Source organism: Lonchura striata, chromosome 6, assembly GCF_046129695.1.
Source record: "Lonchura striata isolate bLonStr1 chromosome 6, bLonStr1.mat, whole genome shotgun sequence".
Lineage (NCBI taxonomy): Eukaryota > Metazoa > Chordata > Aves > Passeriformes > Estrildidae > Lonchura > Lonchura striata.
Genome location: NC_134608.1, coordinates 57,683,138 through 57,695,639, shown reverse-complemented (window position 1 = coordinate 57,695,639; position 12,502 = coordinate 57,683,138). Strand labels below are relative to the sequence as shown.

The window sequence follows — 12,502 nt, the reverse complement described above, 5'->3', positions numbered from 1 at the left end:
CAAACCACATAAAAATCAATTTGCGTCTTGGTAACAAGTGGCTACTGGGATGAAAAGGAGAGATTGCATAAAGAACATGAACAGCTTTGGATGTTAGGTGTCAAATACTAAAGCTGGGGGGAAATTAGACTTTGGTTCAGTTGTGTGGTAACAGTTCATTGGTTGTGTCACCACCTGGACTCTCAGTGAGGTTGTTAAAGATACTAACGCTGGAAGGAAGCAAGAAGCAACCTGCTGCTTTCAGCAGGAGTGAGCAGGTGGACAAACTCAACTGTAGCATCTAAGAGAATCCTGCTGGATAGGACTCACAGCATGATCTGCAAAAGGTGCAAGCTCTCATTTTAGGTATGTAAATTACGACACATTTCACAGTCACAACAAATGAAAACTCTTTAATGTAAGTCCATAAGGACTGTAAATTACCTTTGAAATTAGCTGCTTAAACTCTGAAACTGTTTGATTCAAATAAGCTCGCACACTTATTGGAGGGGCAACAGATTCAGTCTTCAGGTCAACTACATGAACCTTTACCATGACCTCTGCAGGGAGGAATAAAAAGAAAATGAAGTCACATATGTACACAGACAAAATTCAACAGAAAAAGAAAACACATGTATGCTTGTCTGATGTAATAATTAAGGGGCTACATTAAATACAAACAGTAAGAACTTGAAAAGCAGTCCAATTTCAGAATTACATTTTCTGATCAAATTTAATGCCAAAAAAGAAAAAACATTCCAGTTTGAAAAATTTTAGTATAGCTTAGACCTGCTTCAACTAGACGCAAGTCAGCAGCACGGTACATTATGTAGTTCTGAATATTGACTGTAAAATTTAGGTTTTCTTCCTTCAACACCTCATCCTAAAGCTGTTTTACAGCTCTGTGTTTGTGCCATCACACAATATAGATAAAGATAGACTAAAAGCATATATGTAATTACATGTCTTACCACCAGGTTTATAGCATTGGAAAATTTGGTCAGGCCTTCTTGTTTCCAACAGTAAATCAAACATGTAGGTTGACTTGACCCCTCCAAGTAACAAACCCATTGGGGTATCCTCTTCTCCTTCATAAGAGCGCTCCAAGTAGTCATGGAACTCATCATATTTGACAAGACGACAGCAGTTCAATGGAACAGCCTCTTCTAAATCCATTAACTACAATGTGCACACACAGAACCCCCAAAACATTAGAAACAGCTTACTTGTGAGCTTAGTTCTTAACTTGCAAGCCAGAAATACCTCACTGTGTGTACATCCAGGAATCCCCTGAATTCACAACAGTCAATTTGGTTTTAGGAAACACATCATGGATATTTTACAATATATATACATGTTATATATGTATATATACATGCAATATATATATTTCAAAATTCAAATAGAAGCCTTCATGAAAATGCAGAAAATAGGGAATTTTGAATAGTATGTACAGAGGCACATGAAGACAGGTCCCAGAACTATTTTCAGAGGAATACATTGCCTGTCACTTATACTAGAAGGCATCTTAGAGGGCTCGGGGAGTCACATCCACTAATTACTCTCTGTGCATCTCAAGGAGATGCCAGCACATCCCAAATATATAAGTACCTTGCTGGTGCTCTCCTAGCCAAAAACATACACAGCAAGGACCAAAGAGTACAAGCAGGTGAGCAAGAATTGATGTCTTCAGCTCCCACCTGTTTGAGGAATGCAGAGATCAACAGATGCCTTGGTGTTCACTCTTGGTACTGAATTAGCTACCCAGAAAGATTCTCAAGAACTCTGTCATTATATATCCGATACAAGGTTTTTACTGCAATGCCAATAGAAGTGCAGAATTCTTTCTATTTGCTGAGGCCATGGTGAGTCTAACAGCAGCTCTCACTATCTGATTTTAAAATAAGGGTATGCCATATCATACTGCCCTTTACAAGGGGAGGTTGCATCACTCCAATCAGCAATCAGCTGATGGCTACGGGCAGAAACTTAGTCAATAATGGCAAACTAGAACACCTTTAAAAAAAACAGAACAAAAAAATCCATCATACAGAAATTCCCAAGAACCAGCCCCCAAAACCCAGCCCCCAACAAAACCCCAGAGCCAAGACCTCTCAAACACTCCCACAGTATTACAAATTTAAAATCTGAAGACAAAAAGCAGAAAACACTACATCAAACAATTTTACTATCCTGTTACACATGACATACCTTGTAAGCTATTTCCACAGCTTCCTTCAGTGTTCTGTCCTTATGAACTTCCAATTTGTTCTCCATCATTATTTGCTTTGTAGGATGCATGCAGAATAATTTAATCTATGAAATACAAAAGGAAGAAAAATTATCATGAAGGCATTGTCAACTGTCTTTCCATTTAAGCTGGAAACACAATATTCAAGCAACTTAATATGAAATGCACCTTTAGCTCTGCTTCAGCTGTGGGGTGGTTTCCTTTCAGCTGGTTACACAACTGCAGACAGAATATGTCAAAGACACATGAGGTATATGTGTGTATCTGATCTTTTTCCCAGCTAGGGTACAGTTTCTACAGGCACAGGCAGCGAGCAAATGCTCCAAAATGTACATATGAACAATGAACGTGAAATTCCTTTTTCACATAGAGAGGTACACATTTTGCAATGAAAGAACTTCCTCATAAAATGATCACTTGATTTATAGAGCAGCTGACTGCCATGCTTGTAAGGCACTGAGGTCCTATTTTGTTTGTTACTATTGAATCTAGGGTTGGAAAATAATCTGCTCTTTCTGCCAAGTAACTATTTAGAATTAGTTTAAGAAACACCATTGCACAAAGTCAAGGGCCACAAAGTGAAAATAGTACAAAACAAAATGTGCAGCATTACACGTTCTTTGGAAGTAATTTTGCTTAAAATAAGTGATAAGTTGTTTTGGATTTAATACCAATTCAAATCCACATGCAATACATGAATTCAACAAAAATGTCTGGTGAATACCTCTAACAGATGCCTGCACTATGTACAGCTTTCCAACAGGTTTTCAATTCATTTAATAAGAGTTGTTAGTGCAAACATTTATCACAAAGGAGTCCTTGTATTGTAGTAAAAAAACACTATTTACTGTAGAAACATTCCCACTAGCAATGCATTGTTACTCAGTCCAGCAGAAATTCTAACCTTGCACGTGTTGCGTTCAATTTCACGTTGCCTCTTTTCTTGTTCTTCTAATTCTCTCTCTTTCTGTACCAATTGTTTAATGTGCTCTGGATATTCATGTGCCTCAAGAAACTCTGCCAGTAAAAACAAAGCAATAGCTTTAAAAAAATACAGCTTTCCACAGCAGGCATTACATTTCCCCCTTTAGGCATTACAGGTATATTTGAGTTACCTTTCTTGCCTTTTCACCCCGTTCTTTTTCCACACAAACTTCCCACTATATCATGACCTGTTATCTTTTTCATTATTTAAATTAAACTGAAGTCAGCCTCTTATTACCCTTGCTTATGTTATCAGCAACACAAGAAAGTGATAGTAGGAAAAGATTCCAGTATCAGTACACAAAACTTTGCTGTAGTAGAAAAATACACTAAAGCTGATGACTGCACTTAATCCTGTTTGCAAAATAAATGCAAATATTCTTCCAGAAAGTGAATTAGTTGATAATCAAAGTCTCAAGATATCATCTATACTGTGATAAAATAAATACTGCACTTCATACAGATTAGTGTACTTTATGACATTGTTTCATAACAACAAATAAACCCACAACATGCAACACTTAAGTTTAAAAAACCCCAACTTTTGCAAATATAGCTGTTGAACTTACTTGCATTTCTTGTTGGATCTTTCAGTCTGTATATCAGCATGTAAGCATTTGTGGAGCTGGGGGAAGAGAAGAGACAGCTGAATTTACCACTCAGGAGACAATACTGGCATCAGAAACTGCTCTGGTTTCTTTATCTTTCAGTAAGGAGCTATACCATACCTAAGTAATACACGAACCAAGAAGGATTTTCAAAAATAACTATCATTATCTTAATGATTTGAAACAGCAGTCAGGGCTAACTCTTACATCTATCTGAAGCATCTACTAATAATTTTAAGGTAACAAGTTAGGCATATGCACCTTGGCCATTCATTTCATTACACTAAAACACTACCAGAAAGAAAAGTAGCATTACAGTAATACTAACCTAGCAAAAGCACTGGAATAATATCCTCTGCTTCCAGAAGATCCTCCGTATGTTTTCTTAATATCTTCCTGAGTTATCTAACAGAAAATCAATGTAATGATTATTTGAGAAACTTGCACTCATTGAGATGTATTTATTCTCACTAGGAAACATGGCATTACACAACACACTATATTAATAATTTCAATTATAAAAATATTTCTGCTTATTTGCTGACTTCCAAAACAATATGAAAGTGATTTGCTTCTCCATTTTACAATGAATGCTAACATACATTTTTAGTTTTTAAAGTAGGAACTTCTCAGAGGAAAAAGATACAGGTTCCTGATTGCAATAGTACCTAGGGATGATAGGTAGAACACCTCCATCAGCTGGACAGGCTTAACAGCACAGTCTGGACTGTAACAGATCTACAAACACTTCTCTAAGCAAGAAATGTTATTCACATGTACAGAAGACAAAATTCAAAATACAGTCTGGTCTGTATATGAATGAAGGCTTCTTTAGGAATCATCCCACCATCACTGCCAAGGAGAAACACTCCTTTCCCCACCACACAAAAATACACAGATACATAAATAAAAACTCTCCAACCCCTAGAAATCAGTTAAGCTAATGAGTGAAATAAATGTATATGGCAGGACATTAGGATGAGAGGATGAAATCAAGGAACTACTTGAAATACTTATAATGAAACTGGTCTTATGGGCAGCTAAGTGGAAAACCACAAAACAAAAACTTAGTGGTCCATTTATGAGTACAAAACATAACTAAAAATACTATTTTTACCTTGCTAACGTGTTGATCATTAAAGCTGTACCACTGATCATCACTAAAAGATTTTATACAGGCATAATAATGGCCACCAGCAGCACTTCCAGAATGAACCATGACAGAAAAGAGCTCATATAGCAAAGAACTCTGTGGAGAGAAGAAAAAGGTGTGAAATGTATCCAGTGAAGAAAAGCTAAGCAAATGGTAATTTTAAAAAGTTTTAAAATAAGGACACAAAACCAGGCATGTAAATAGTTGGATGCAAGGAGTGGATTTGTGTAATAGAAACTAATTAATGCAACAGGTATTGAACAAAACCAGAGCTCTGCTATGCTAAACTTTACTTAGGAGTTTGTAGCTACAAAGCTTAGGTCTATTTGCTATCACCCTTCTCCACACTTGATGTCATATGCTTCTTTTTTCATAGATAAATGGATGGAAATACAGGGCACTAAGCACATGCCTAAAGTACTGCATATAAATTAAAAAATAAAACTGAACCATACTGACTCACAAGTGTTACAAGGATATTTTTAGACTATGCAGAAGAAACACTGTATGTTCTGAACATATCCCACATCCATTATTAAGATATCCAAACCAAAAAGCTTGGTTTGACAGCTTGTTTGCCTTGAGAACAAGTAGTATGAAATAGCTGGCCAAAGCTACTGTCAGTACTTGGACATCCCACTTGCATTACAGAGACATTAAAATATTCTGGTCTTGTTCCAGTCAAGTGACTAGAATTAATTTTTTCATCATTTCCAATCAAGACTGACAGTATTTAGAACATATACCAAAAAACCCTCTCAAGTGGTTCAAGGTAAATACAAACAGAACCAGATGTACAGATTAACATGCAAATCAGCCTTTAAAACTGTTACTTTGCAAAAGTACCAGCTGAAGCCAAACAGCTTTCTACCAAGGCTGAATGAAAGCTACTGGCCTAATTTCAGATGAGTCCACTGAACAACAATACATGAAGTACATAATTATAAACAGTATCATGAAGTTTAAAATTTTTGATGAAAACTGCGCCAAGTTTATCAGCATCTCTACCAACTTTGATGTCCCACAGCAGGATGGCTGCTATCCTGGACTGAGTTGCTATTTAATTCCTTTATATTTAGATGACTGAAGGAATATTTAACATTTAAACCCTTGGCTTCCCCTATAACACTGATCAAAACTTCCCAATCTTCTCTTACTACTCTGCAAGATGTTTTTCCAGCTCAATCTGGTAGACCTTTGACAGCTGGCCACAAGTAAAACCACTGCTCACAAGGCAAAACAGGTCTTCAGTTTAAGGGTCTGCTGCCAAAACAAGTTACTGGAAATTCTCAGTCTGATAAGCTGGGAAGACCTCTATTCTTAGGTGACCTCCATATCAGTTTAATATTTTCCTTTGTTGTAATGTCAATTTTTGAAAATTGAAATAAACTCACACTCCCAACCTCTCACCTCCAATGTTAGAATTAATTACATTTTTATCATTTACATGTGTGGTGAGTAGACCCTAGCAAAGAACAAAGCATCCCTCCAGCCAATCACTACACCCCTGAAGTAGGATGGTGAAGAAAACAGAAGAGCAAAAGTGGGAACATTTGTGGTTGGAGACAATGACAGCTTAATAGATAAAGAAAACAAAACAAAAAAAAATGCATAGTGCAATGATGCAAAGGCATTACTCAGCACACCCCCCCACCCCCACCCAAAAGATCAATGCCCAGCCAGTCTCTGAACAACAGCAACCTTGGAAAGCCCTCAGTTCTTCCTGCTGAGCACGATGCTGTGCAGCAGGAAATCTGGCATGGAATATCCTGGTGGTGAATCCAGGCCAGTCTTTACAGCTCTGTCCCTCCTGCCCACCCTTCTAACATCCCAGTGTTACCATACCTTTTCACTGCCAGCTTTAGAGATCCTCTCTGCTGCACTATTGCTTTCAAGGCAGATTCCTTCATCAACTCCATCATCATTAGAAAAATCATTGCTCATCTGATCACTGTGACAACTGCCTTCATTTTCAGCTCCACTATCAGTGCAACTCTCGGTCTGAGGTGACTTCTTAAAAATAAGACACACACACAAACATTATACAAAATAAAAGTTACATAGAACAAGAAATAACAGTGTTTGTGAAATAAAATAATCCACTCAGTGAACCAATTAAATTCCTCAAAAAAACTAGAAACTTCTGCAATTCAGCACCAAGAACAGACTTGTTTCTATTGGTGTCTTCAGTCCACCTCTTCAGTACTCCTGGACTTTGTGTGCAACTGAACAGTAGAATTAGGAGCTTTCAGACTTGGTTATGTTTATTACTAGCCAATTCCATGCACTAGCTATCCCAATTCAGTACCTGGAAATCTGATACCAAACAACAGATCGGTTGTAACATGGCTCTGTTAATCAGAATTGACTGAAAGTATTTCCAATCACAATCAAAGACTTTTTTTTCCATTTCAACTCACTGGACCGAGCCAAGGTATTACAGTAGGACTGATTATGTTCTGCTAGCTTAACAGCATGGTGTCACCAACACCATGAATGCAGCTCACTCAGTACATTCATCACTTACCAGAATCCTCTTGCCTCTAGATAATTGTTTTGATTTTCTGACAGTCCTTAATTTTATCTGAATTCTATTCTCCCAGATCAATCTTCATTGTCATTTATCCCACTCACTCTGAGAGGTATCAAATTGTCTACATGGCATCCTTCCTAAGACAAGGGTTTGCAGAGAGCCAGAAAATCCTCTCCATATGCACATCCAGGTGGTATTTCTCTTGTAACAGTGCAAGCCAAAAATGTTATCAGGAATTAAATTAGAGGAATTACTTTGGTCTTCAATGCAAAACGCACAGTAAATATTTCTTGGTGAATATAACTGCACAACATGAATTTTGGTGAAAACACAAAAAGTAAAAAGCCAGAAGACTGATGGGAAAAAAATAAAATTTTGAAAATCTTATTTCTACAGTATACACCACATAGTGATTCAGAGGGAAGGAATTCATTACTAATGACTTCTGGACTAACGTCAGTGAATGGAGTTTTGAAAATTTACATCACCTCTTATGACTAACACGATTCACATAAATCTTCCCTTCTGGAACTGCAGTATATATGTAGAAACCCTGAGAGTAATGTCTTTAAATTTGTCGCCTGAAGATGTAAGAAATCTGAAACAACTTCTTTATGGAAACTGGAACGCCAACTACAGAGAACATGTTTGTTTACAATATAAAAAAAAAAATCCGCATGGACAGATTTAAAATCTTCAAATTACAGCACTATCATGGCTAAAGAACATTTTATGTAGATGAATAATTTTGTTAAAATGGGTTTATAAGACTGGAATTTTGATTTTCTGAATGAGAAACGTGAAGGAAGCTAAATGCTTTTCTCTGACAGCAAATACTTTACCTCATCTTCAACATCAATAAAGACACTCATGTCCAACTCCTCTGGAAAAGTCATGCGATCATTGAGTTTAATTCTGTGCATTGTGGTGTAATCAAAGTCAAATCTCTTCAGCTGTAAGGTCAGCAGGTACGGAAAGTGCAAGAACCGCAGACCCTAAATGAAACAAGGACAAGATTATGCCCCTGTTATCAGGATTGGTATTTATTATAAGTAATTTTTGCAAATCATTTGACCAGGCTTTACCTTCCTTGCATCACATTTCTTCTTACATCGCTCACAAAAGTACTGATTTGGGCCATCAAGGATCTCAGGCTGAATGAAAGCATGCAGTGCTTCTTCCTAAGAATAAAAACACGTTACCCCATTTTTAAAGAGTGTTTACTACACAGGTATAAATTTACAATGAGATTACAAACACATACAAATAATTCATTTAAATCTACCCCCAGAATTTGACTGACGAACTTTGGTACAGACACAATATTCAGGTAAATGTGACAAGAAATCAACCTTTCTATCCAGCCTGAGGTAAACAGTAAAACCACAATTACTGTTAACTGTATCTCATTCAGTATTTGATGAATCTCAACTGTCTTTGGTTCAATAGTTACATTTACTCCTGTTACCTTGCACATCACATTTAGTCATGTCTGTTGTGGATGTGACAGCCTGGTCAGAGAGTGAGAAAAGGAGATAACTTATCTCACTGTAGACTTGGGAGACTTTTAGGGAGTTGTAAAGAAACGATGATAGCTTGTTACTGCAAACAACCTGCAGGTGGTGTTTTTCTACTCTTTATTTTTCTGTCCTTCTCAAGGATTGTTTGTGAGAAAAGTGTTTTTGTTAATTAGCCGACCAGGTAGAATGTATCAGAACAGTCTATAAAGAGAGCAGTTTTTTGCATTAAAGTTGAAGTTGTGCAAAGCAGCCTTCTTGGAGTCCATGCCACTTTCTTACTCAGTAGCGACAGTCTGTAAAGTCATCTGCTGTGAAAATGAGCTTATTTTTAAACCCTGCCTTGTCCTTGCTCTCCCAGAATTTTGAGATGGTTCTTCTGCATTTCTAAAGGAGTCTTTCTCAAGAGATCAAATCTGATATTTAAAGGGAGAAAGAGAAAGCGACAGAAAAAACTTGTTACTCAGGATCTCAGTGCCCTGCATGAAGATAGCCTTAGTCCTGTTCTACCAAGGGTCTTAGGAAACTACATCTGAAGATAACATTTTTAAGTGAAAGATGGAGAAAGGACAGAGGAAGACTATTTGAGTTTTGCTCCAGAAGGAGTGAGAATCAGGTATGGCCATATCCTATAAAGACAGAAGTAATTTCCTAGCTAAACCTCATGAGGCAACTAAACAGTAACAGGAATTTTGTCTTCTAACAGCTGCCTAGTTTGGGGTAGTTCAAAAAACCCCACAAGTTCTGTCACTAATGCTTACATCCAGGACATCAATGATTTCTATTTTGCTCCTCACTACAGCAATCAGTATTCAAAATACAACCAAACTGATCATTATTCCTCTTCCTAAAACAATCTGCAGCAATGACACTGCACATTAAGGTGCAAATACTTGAGAACAAACTTGTTCAAATATAATTCACTACAAGTATTGAGACAGGTTCACTGAAGAATTTCACCCAGAGATTTTCAAAGTTAAAACCTATGACACAGCTTGCAAGCCAAAAGGCTCCAGGTTTCTGAACTCCAAGCAGAGGCCAGAAGTTCTCTCTTCATTCGTGGAGGTGAAAACAAATACAACTTTTAACAACATTTTTAAAATCATCATCTGTTAATGAAGGTCTGTAGCTGCTCCCCTGAAGTCTGAATAAGCAAGAAGGGGCTTCACTGGGCAGTGTAAACTCAGTAGCCATAACATGGCTGGCAAAGACTGGTATCTAAATTGTGTCATTTGGCAATCCACTTTGGGATTCAATCAAGGATATGCCAAGTTCAGCACAAAAGCCCTCAATTCTTCCCTCCTCCCTTTTTTCTTCCTAAGAACGGAGGCAAGCAGCAAGAACAACAAAGCAAGTATTTTCCACAAGCTCTCCTGCTCTTCTAGGAGAAAGGACTTTTAAAAAACAGACTCTATTCCAGGTGACAACTATTTGCAAATGAAAGACCTGCCAAACTCTAGAAAACTGTACAGTGAAGGCAGTCATTTCAATTGCCGATTTTTTGAGCCACCCATAAAGGCCTTTGAACAGCCCTGAAATCACAGATCTTGGGCAGAGACTGTCCAGACACGTGAAAACCTCTTGGAGTCTGAATTGAACTGCTGTCTGTGTCTTTACTTCCTAAATGCTACAGAGGATGAGTTGCTTTTTACTCTAGGGTCACAGACAGCTAATGTTTAGTAAGATTATATACTGAAACATGAGGAATTTCATTCAAAAATGTCAGAAAAAAGACTAAACTAGTTAGAACCTGCTTAAAAAGAAAGCAGAAGAAATGCATTGCTGTATTTTGACTATTCACAATTATTTCAGTGAAAGTAAAAAAGCTAATGGCCAACACAGAAAACACAAACCAGAAACCATCACATAATGACATCATGATCAGTAACAGGACTCTCTTGTGAGCCAAATGCCAGTTAAGGCACGGAAAATCTATTTCAAGTGTAAGAAAAAAGTTGCAGCTCATGTATCAGCATGAATATAAATGGGAATATTTGGAGGATAGGACAAAAATTATTATGTAATGCTTATGTAGACTCATGTGATGTGCAATTTAACAAGGAAACACCCTACAAATTTTTACATAATGCAAGAGGTGATGATGCTTTAGACCCTTGAGAAGGCAATGAAGCATTATTACATCACTCTTGAGGTTTCACTGCTTAGCACACATAGTGAGCTGTGCTTTGAAAGGTCTGACTGAAGCTTTTGGGACCTCCATTACTTTTGAGATATATAGATAGCCATGTATTTTTCAATCCTTGGATAACGACCATTGCGTTCCCTAGGCTGACTCTCCTCTTACATAACCTTTACACAAAAATTAGGAGGTTTCTTAATACAGTTTGTATTCTAGTGTAGTACACTGCACTCTGCTCTGACAGTTTACATACCAAAACCAGGGACAAAGCTGCCAAGCTGCATAGCCTATCACAGCACAACCCCCTGCCCTGGAGCGCCACCAGAAGCCAGTGTCACCTTCGGAGTTACCTTCAAAGTGGCATCTGTTATCTACACTTGGAGTTACTGAGCATTTCCAGAATCCCCTACACACACACTTCAAAATACAGCCTATGTGATCAAGCTACAGATCAGGATGACAAAAGCTATTTGAACTTCTTTCTAGTTCAAAGAATCAAAAGAACAATACAGGCTGAAATAAATTTCTGGAGATCATCTGATCCTAATCCCTTGCTCAAATCCAGTCAAACTTTATGCATATTGCTCAGAGCCTTGTCCAGCCAAGTTCTGAGTGTATTCAGTTTTTAATATTCTGAAATTTCTATCACTTAGCACACTAAAATGCTGAAACAATTCAACCTAATTATTGTCTGTCTTAAGAGAGGCACTGCAGAGAACTTTCCCCTCCATAAAAATGCATTATGATCTAGACAGTAGTTTGACAATGCTATACTGCAAGCATTTGTACATGTGTAAATTTGTAAAACCTGTGAGTAGGAGCAGTAGGACCTTTACGAAACCTTACACAACAAATAGCATTTAGGCAAAACAGCTAGAAACTAACTGCCATCTCAGGTTTTCAGAGCTCATCAGATTTTCTATGTTCAAAGAGTATGTTCAATGAAAAATACAAGACCTCGTTGTTACTGATCTAGCCTTAAAAACAAAAAGGAATTATCACATCATCCATATTCTGCCTTCAACAGTTTGGCAAGGACACCACCAAGTAAGTTCACATAAAGTTCAAACTGCCCTAAGATTGCCTCAAATTTCTGCCCTAAGAAGGACTACTTGTACACATACTTAACACTCTCAAAAGAAAAGCTATGGTACAAAAGATCTTGAAAACTAACAATACTTAACAAAACACAACTGCATTTGCTCCACCTCCAGAATACTTGGGATTACTACTAGTTTTCTGGTATTACAAATCCACTGTCACTGTTTTAGTATCATAATTTCAGCATCACTGCTAGTTCTGAGTTGTGTCTTTCTCTCCACTGTTCATCCTGCAAA

At 37.4% G+C, this 12,502-nt stretch overlaps 1 protein-coding gene across 3 annotated transcripts in view; it reads right to left on the bottom strand.

Annotated features, from left to right (window-relative positions):
- Positions 1–12,502, bottom strand: part of USP47 (ubiquitin specific peptidase 47) — a 51,991-nt gene that overhangs the window by 12,285 nt on the left and 27,204 nt on the right. For all 3 annotated transcript variants that reach the window (XM_021544859.3, XM_021544860.3, XM_021544861.3), the window contains 10 exons: positions 8,594–8,689; positions 8,351–8,503; positions 6,821–6,988; positions 4,940–5,071; positions 4,151–4,227; positions 3,784–3,839; positions 3,135–3,247; positions 2,191–2,295; positions 951–1,158; positions 424–539 (listed from right to left, as the gene is read on the bottom strand). In XM_021544859.3, coding sequence (XP_021400534.2) covers positions 424–539; positions 951–1,158; positions 2,191–2,295; positions 3,135–3,247; positions 3,784–3,839; positions 4,151–4,227; positions 4,940–5,071; positions 6,821–6,988; positions 8,351–8,503; positions 8,594–8,689 — 1,224 coding nt within the window. The remainder of the gene's footprint in view (positions 1–423; positions 540–950; positions 1,159–2,190; positions 2,296–3,134; positions 3,248–3,783; positions 3,840–4,150; positions 4,228–4,939; positions 5,072–6,820; positions 6,989–8,350; positions 8,504–8,593; positions 8,690–12,502) is intronic.